This window comes from Elephantulus edwardii, unplaced genomic scaffold, assembly GCF_000299155.1.
Source record: "Elephantulus edwardii isolate Elephantulus edwardi_28Jun2011 unplaced genomic scaffold, EleEdw1.0 scaffold00151, whole genome shotgun sequence".
NCBI lineage: Eukaryota > Metazoa > Chordata > Mammalia > Macroscelidea > Macroscelididae > Elephantulus > Elephantulus edwardii.
This window is the reverse complement of record NW_006399901.1, coordinates 6,147,932-6,155,763: the sequence shown is the minus strand read 5'-3', so window position 1 is coordinate 6,155,763 and position 7,832 is coordinate 6,147,932. Positions and strand designations below refer to the sequence as shown.

General features: G+C 45.7%; 1 protein-coding gene across 1 annotated transcript in view; it reads right to left on the bottom strand.

Annotated features, from left to right (window-relative positions):
- MVK (mevalonate kinase) overlaps window positions 1–2,710 on the bottom strand; it is a 22,794-nt gene extending 20,084 nt beyond the window's left edge. The window contains exons 1-2 of the mRNA XM_006894900.1: window positions 2,627–2,710; window positions 1,467–1,614 (exon numbers count right to left, since the gene is read on the bottom strand). Coding sequence (XP_006894962.1) covers window positions 1,467–1,614; window positions 2,627–2,704 — 226 coding nt within the window. The 5' untranslated portion in view covers window positions 2,705–2,710. The remainder of the gene's footprint in view (window positions 1–1,466; window positions 1,615–2,626) is intronic.
- Window positions 2,711–7,832: the final 5,122 nt, after the last annotated feature.

Genomic DNA, 7,832 nt, shown 5'->3' with positions numbered 1-7,832 from the left:
ACTTTCTGAGGGCACAAAGGCAGTCTTCAATCTTTAAAAAAGACTGAAATCTACAAAATATCCCTTCCTAGCACAACGGGATGACAGGAGAAATAAGTGGCAGAGAGAGAACGTTAAAAACATGTGGAGACTTTTACTTTTAAGTAGCCAACTTATTCCTTATTCCAACAGGAATAAGGATGATAGAAGAAGAATCAATGCTTTTGAGTTGTGGTGCTGGGAAGAGTACTGAATATCCCATGGACTATCAAGAAGCTGAACAAATATATCTTGGAGAAAGTGCAACCAGGTGTTTCTTAGAGGCAAGGATAGAGAAGCTTCATCTCAGTCGTTGGAAAAGGACATTATACTTGAAAAAGTGGAGGGTCAGTGAAAGAGAGGAAGACCCTCAATGAAAGGGATTGACACAGTGACTGTAACAGTGGGCTCAAGTTATATCAGAGATGGTGAGGATGGCACGGGACAGGGCAGGGTTCAGATCTGCTGTTCAAAGTGCCACTGTGGGGCATAGTTGACTCAACAGCACCTAACAATAACAAAATCCTGTTGGTACACTCAGGAGTCCTGAGTGGTGGAAATGGTGAAGCCTTGAATTGTTGTTGGTGGGGTTTTTTTCACACATACACATACCTCCCTCCATATGGCTCTATAATTAGTCCACAATAGCCCACACAGACCTAATGCATCACTTTACACTTTTAAATTTAAAAAACAGTAATATTAAATGATGAAGAGATTGAGATTGTTAATAGCTTCAGTTTGCTTGGCTCTACTATCAATACTCTTGGTACCAGCAACCAGGAAATCAAAAGACAATTTTGCACTGGGAAAATCTGCTGTCAGGGACCTCTCCAGAGTACTGAAGAACAACAATGTCAGACTGGGGACTAAGGTGCGCATGATCTAGGCCATGGTCTTTGCAATTACTTGCTATGTATCAGAAAGCTGGACAATGACTAGGAATGATAGAAAGAGAATTGATGCCTTGTAGCTGTGGTGCTGGAGAAGAGTGTCGAATATACCATGGACTTCCAGGAGAACAAACAGGTTCATCCCAGAAAGGGTAAAACCTGGCTGCTCCTTGGAGGCAAGGATTCTGAAGCTTCGTCTGACATACTTTGGGCATGTTGCAAAAGAGACCAGTCCTTGGAGAGGAACGTCATGTTTGGGAGGGTGGAGGGACATCCCAGGAGAGGAAGACCCTTAAAGAGACAGATTGATTCAGTGACTGGGGTAATGAGGGTAGATGTGTCAGAGATGATGAGGTTGTCTCAGAACTGTTGTACTTAGGGTCACTATGAGTTGCAGACACGTAACAACAACAATACTAAATGGAGACTAAGGTCAGGACTGCTTGTCTCTGGCTCCCTTAAAACCTGCTGAGAGTTACAACCGTGCTGCCTCGCTTTCCTTTCTCCTCAAGGTTCAGGTTCTCACAACACCCAACATCTCTCTCCGGCACTCACCCAAAAAGCTCAGGTCTAGTGAATGAAGCCTAGTCACATCCCAGTGCCTCTTGATGCCAATGTTTGGTAAGTTGAGGCTCACTTTCCCATTGCTTAGGGGTTGAAGCCGGAGAAAGGTTCTCAAGTTCAAAGCCACAGCCAATGCTACCTGTAGAATAAAGCAGAGATGCAATAAACCTGAAGCAAGAAGCATAATTCCCTTCTTAGGAGAAAAGGGGCAATGCCAAATGCTGAGAAGAAAGCACCAATGCTTAGCAATACAGGCTACTTTTCCCCATGTTCTTGACAAACATTGTTAATCAATATTCTCCTATTTAGCCCAGGCACAGACACTGCTAATCTACTAAGAACTAGTGTCTGTCTATCATTGCCTTCATGCAAAATTTCATTTGGTTCAGAGGTTCTCAATACCAAGGAAGCAACTGCTTCCATGTAAATGTCATGCTTCAAAAAAGCTCTGATGGCCTAATGGCAAGAAGCTGCACTGCAATTCCAAAGGCACATGGCTCGAGGTCACCTGTAGTTCCGCAAGAGAAGGATGGGCGATCTCCTCCCATGCCTCTGAAAACCTGCTGGAGGGTCAGCTATGGGTTGGTTCCAACACTACAGTACACAGCAACAACAACAACAAATATAAGCTGGGAACGCAGAGAATGACATTTAAGAGAGAATGGGGGACAAACCTTATAAACAACATTCATGCGCACACATACACAGAGTTAAAAAAGAAAAGGTGGGGGTGGGACAAACCTCCATGAAGAGTGGATGAGTGAAAAAAGTATGAGTTTTGAGTTGAGACAGATCAAGTTCAACTCAAGCTCCACCAAAATCAAGTTAGAGTTCTTTTCCAGATTTCACATGTGTAACCCAAGGTGTCCCTTATAGGGTGGCTGTACGAGTATCCTCGAGTATGCCCTTCCACCCTCCTCCGCTGATGCTGCTCATCAAGGGGACCTCATTCCACTCACAAAGCTTGATGGAGTGTTTTGCTCTTTCAGAAAAACCCTTCTGTGAGCACAAGATTTGCCTTTCCACGTGCCTGACCCCTTCACTAATTTGCTCCCACAGGCTGTGGCCCAGGCAGGGCTCATCTCAGCTGCTGGGGAGATGACTGCCAAGGAGGAGTGGGACATCCTGGGAGGTGCTGGGGGCCTTTTTACCTTGCCATGGACCACAGCATGCTCTCCGTGGAGAATGACTTTTCCCGGTGCAGATACCAGCAGCATGTCTGACAGCATGGCGCCTGGGAATCCTAAAAGGGAAAGGTAGAGGGAGGCACAAAGGTTCGCAGAGGGCAGAACCAGCAGGAAGGGATCTAAGAGAACACCCACCTCAAGTCCATTATTATAACTAAAAAGGCAGCACTTAGAGTTCACTAGAGGCATCAGAAAAACCTGGGTTCAAATCCCAGGTCATCTACTTGCCAGAGGCGTAATCTTAGGTAACTCACTCACTGGCTCGGTTTTTCCACCTGTGATACAGGGATTAATCTTACTGTACCTGTTGTTAGGTGCCATAAAGGATGACAAGCGACCCTATGAACAAGAGATCAGAATTTCACCCTATCCTGTGCTATCCTTCTGATCTCCACTGGGCTACATTATCCATACCAGCCTCGATGGGTCATTGAGAAGATTCAATTCAGTAATAAAAGGGAAAAAGCATCTGGTACGTTGTAATCACTTGCTTATTGACAGTTACTTATCCACTGGTTCTGTTCTTGGTTCAGAGGAGTGAAAGTAATAGCTTTTACTATTACTGGAGGAAGTTGGTCCAGGCGAGGTTCAGAGCTATTGATCCTAGTGGATGGCACCTAACAACAACAACATGGCCAAAATGTTCCTTGAAGGCAAAGATGGTGAGACTTTGTATTACACAAATTGGGCATGATATGAGGAGGGGCCTAGAGGACATCACAGTAGGCTGAGGACCTGTCAAAAAGAGGAAGACCCTTAACAAGACCCTGAACAAGCGGCCCCGCAGAGATTGAGAGGATGGTGCCGGCCAGGCCATCCTTAATTCTGGTGACCTTTCCTCTTGGGTCGCCGACTCCAAGTTATCTAACAACAATAACGACCCAGAAATAACTCTTGGGCACTTCAGGCTGCTTCCAACATGTCACAGTTGTAATCAGGGCTGCAGAAACCCCTTTCTGAATACTTAAACAAAGCTTTCTGCAAAACAGAAATTTCTGTCAGTGGGTGCACGCAAATATTTAACAAATATAAAAAGCAACTTCCATTTAATGTTTGAAGAGGGCTGGGTGATTATTAACTTCAGTCGCACTGTCAGTACTACCGACATCGCTTTTCCCAAAAGGGAAAAGAATTCACAGAGGGGAAGCTGCTGGAACTCCCACCTGTCAGATTCGATGTCGCCGACCACCGCGAGGCAGACTCTCAGAATTGGCACACCTGAACCAGAGAAGCTGGGCACCCAGCCCGAGGTGGCCCCGGTCTCGCGCCACCAGCCCCTTCTCACCTGCCCTCACAGACACACCTCAACGCAGTTCTGCAGCTCCTGGACTCCACCAGCAGAGAGAACCAGTTTTCTAGAGAAGGCGGGGCTTTCTTCCGTCCAGCCAATCACATAGTGGAAGTCCTTTACGGATTGGTTTACTTTTGTATTAGCCTGTAGGTATAATAGCCAATAGTTACAGGTGCTCCCGCCCAATTTCTTTCTTTAAGCCAATCGGAAACAAGACTCTGAGAGTGCCCCGCCCTGGGGCGAGTGCTGCGGACCAATGGGAAACGGCGACTAGGTGGCCAGCAGGCCCGCTGTAGGTGGAGTGACCCAGGAAACTAGACGGGTGCCTGGCGGAGTCAAGCCACCTCTAGCGAATGGCTGCCTGTAGCCTGGGAGGCCGCCTTGGCCTGCGCCGGTGTATTGGCGCCTGCGGGACACTGAGTCTCCGTTTCCAGAGCCGCAGCTCTCAAGGCGGGAATAATGGAGACAGGTGAGTGCCCGAATGGGAGGTTAATTTGCAACGTGCAGTTAATCGCAGTTGTATGTCACAACACCCGAGGTCTTCGCAGCAGCTGCTCAGTGACATACCGGTGACGCAAAAGCTCTTGTCATCATAGCAAAACGCACGCCTTGGAGGGCAGAGATCAGGCCTTCTTTGCACAAGTGCGAAGCCCATGATCACGGAGGGCAGAGCGTCTCTTGCATGTGCACCAGCAGAGACCTCTTACCCAGTCTTAACCTCACTTCCAATTTTGTCAGTATAGAATACAGGTACACAGACATGGTTTAATGATCGCTCTTGTCATATTCATTGAATGAAATTTGCGCCATTCTAGATCTCAGAACGTGTAGAGCACCATGGACTAATGAGGAATTAATACCCTTGAACAACTATAATGTCTCACTGACGAAGATGACTGAATATCCCATGGACTGCCAGAAGAACAAACAAGTCTGTCTTAGAAAAGTTACAACCAGGATGCTCCTTAGAGGCAGGATGTTCTCACATATTTTGGGAAAAGACATCAAGCCGGGAAAGGTGAAGGATCAGAGAAGGAGAGGAAGACTCTCGAGAATGGTCGACATAGTATAATAGTGGGCTCAAGCATCTTGGAGGCGATGAGAATGGGGCAGGATAGAGCCAGTTTCAGATCTGTTTTTCATGAGATTGCTATAAAACAGTCACCTGGATGATACATACAACAACAATATTAAAAACAGAATCCCAGGACTGTACTTGTCAAAAGCTAACCTACTGGTCAGTGGTTCAAATCCACCAATTCCTCCACAGAGAAAAAAATGGGGCAGTCAGCTTCCAGAAAGATTCTAGCCTTAGAATCTTAGAATGCAGCAATTCTGTCCTGGTGCCTGGATTAGCTGTGAGTTGGAATTGACTCCATGGCAATGGGTTTATTAAATATACACAGTACTGGTTCAGGAAAGGAATTCCTGCACTCCATGATGGAGACCAGAGGTCAGTTCCCAGCCAGGGCACCTCCTCAAATGCAGCCTATCCTCACTTAGGATGCAGATACACCAATATGGCTTAACAATAGCCTGCAGAAAAATAGTACCACACCCCAACTCCTGCTTTTGCATGCTTATGCAAAGATTTCTGCAAGACAGAACATTGCAATGATGCTGGACAGGGTTCAGTGGAATGCCCAGACGAAGGCAAACGTGGCAGAAAGGCTTGACAGTCTACTGAAAAACCAACCAGTGAGGGAACTCTGGTGGAATAACGGCAAAAAGCTGCACTGCAGTCCTGAAGGCATGCAGTTAGAATCCACCAGACGCTCTGCTCGAGAAGGAGGGGCAGTCTCCTCGGATCCAGTTTGATGATACACAACTAGAAAACAAACCAACCAAAAAAACCAACCAGTAGAAACCCTTATGGATTGCAATATTCTGATTCTATCTTGCCTGGGGCTCCAGAGGTCAGGATCCCACTTAATGACAGCTAAAAACATTAGATGCTGTGTTGCTACTTGGAAATATCCCAATTCTTTCATATCCATGTTGACAGTTCATTTCTGAATATACCAGAAGCTTCAAAGAAGGTTGTTGGAGTTTCTCTCCAAGAGGCCTTGACTTTGAGTGTGCTAGAGGCAAGAATTTGGTGTCTGGCATAAGATAGCCTTGGACATGAGTCCCAACTCCATCTCACCCTCCAGAGGTGACTTAGGAAGTTGAGTCTCTCACTTCATGAACTGTCATGCCTTCAGTGGTAAAACGGGGTTGTTATTAAGGCCATATGGTGCAGTGCATGAGCCATAGCAGGTGATGTGTAAGTTCTTTTAACAAGTATTAACTGAGCTTCTGCTGTGAGCATTAGCAGTTGTTGGATGCCATGGAGTCAGCTCAGACTCAGCAATCTTACGTATGATGGAAGAAAGCACTCCCCTGTGCTGTGCCATCGGCACAGTCCTTGCTGTCCTTGAGGCTGTATTTTTGCAGCCACTGTTTCTGTCCATTAGGGACTTCCTCTTTTGTTGACTCTCCAGTTTTCCCAGTATGTCCTCCAGAGACTAGTTCTTCCAGAGATTGTGTCCAATGTACATGAAATGAAGCCTTGTCAGTCTTGTGTCAGGGAGCGCTCTGATTGCACTGCTTCTAAGACAGATTTTGTGTGTTCTTCTGGCAGCCCCTGGTGCATTGAGGATTCCGTGCCAGCATCACAATTCCAAAGCATCAGTCATTCTTTAGTATTCCTTACTCATTGTCCAGCTTTCACATTTGTATGTTGTTATGTGCCGTTGGGTCGCTTGAGACTCATAGCGACCGTATGTACAACAGCCCTGACACCTGCTCCATCCTGTGCCAAATTTACTGTCTCTCACAACACACCTATCTCCATTACCCTCATCACCGAGTCAGTCCATCTCATCAAGGGTCTTCCTCTCTTGTGCTGTCCCTCCACCCTCCCAAGTATGACATTCCTCTCCAAGGACTGGTCCTGTCTTGCAACATGCCCAAAGGAGGTCAGAAAAAGCTTCAGAATCCCTGCCTCCAAGGAGCAACCTGGTTTCATTCACCCTCTCCAGGATGAACCTGTTTGTTCTCCTGGTGGTCCATGGTGGAGTCAATACACTACTCCAGCACCACAGCTCAAAGGCATCAATTCTCTTTCTATCATCCCTAGTCATGGTCCAGATCTCTGACACATTTGTATGAGGCAACTGAAAATACAACTCAGGTCAGGCACATCTTAGCCCTCAGTCCAAGTGACATCTTTACTTTTTTTAACACTTCAAAGAGGTCCATTTTGTTTGATTTATTGACTGTCACTTCTGTGGGCATTAACTGTGAAGCCAGGTAAAATGAACCCCTTGACCACTTCAGTATTTTATGTATCTATCGTGATTATGATACTGTTTATTGATCCATTTGTAAAGATTTCTCTTTATGCTGAGGTGTATGTAATCTTTACTGAGGGTTATTGATCTTTGATTGTCACCAGTGAATGCTTGGTTTCCCCTTCACTTTTACAAGCAAAGTGGTATCACCTGTATATTAAAGATTGTTCATGAGTCTTTCTTCTACCTTGATGCCTACTTTTCATTACATAACCCCGTTTATTGTATTATTAACTCAGCATACAGACTGAATAAGGATGGTGGAAGAATGCAACTTTTATACACATCCTTTCTGGTTTCACACTTTGCACTGCCTCCTTGATCTGTTTGAATAACTGCCCCTTGGTTCACATTCAGTTAAATGTTTTAGGATTCCCATTCTTTTTGTTTGTTTGTTTTGAACCTTTAATGAGAAAAAATATATATATACTATGGAGCTCAAGAACAATGCGTTTGGTGTGTCACTGGGTGCAGGGCTGAAGACATGACAAGACTAACAGAGAATGGACAAACACAGTTACAACGAAAAGGGGGCCCGACAAGG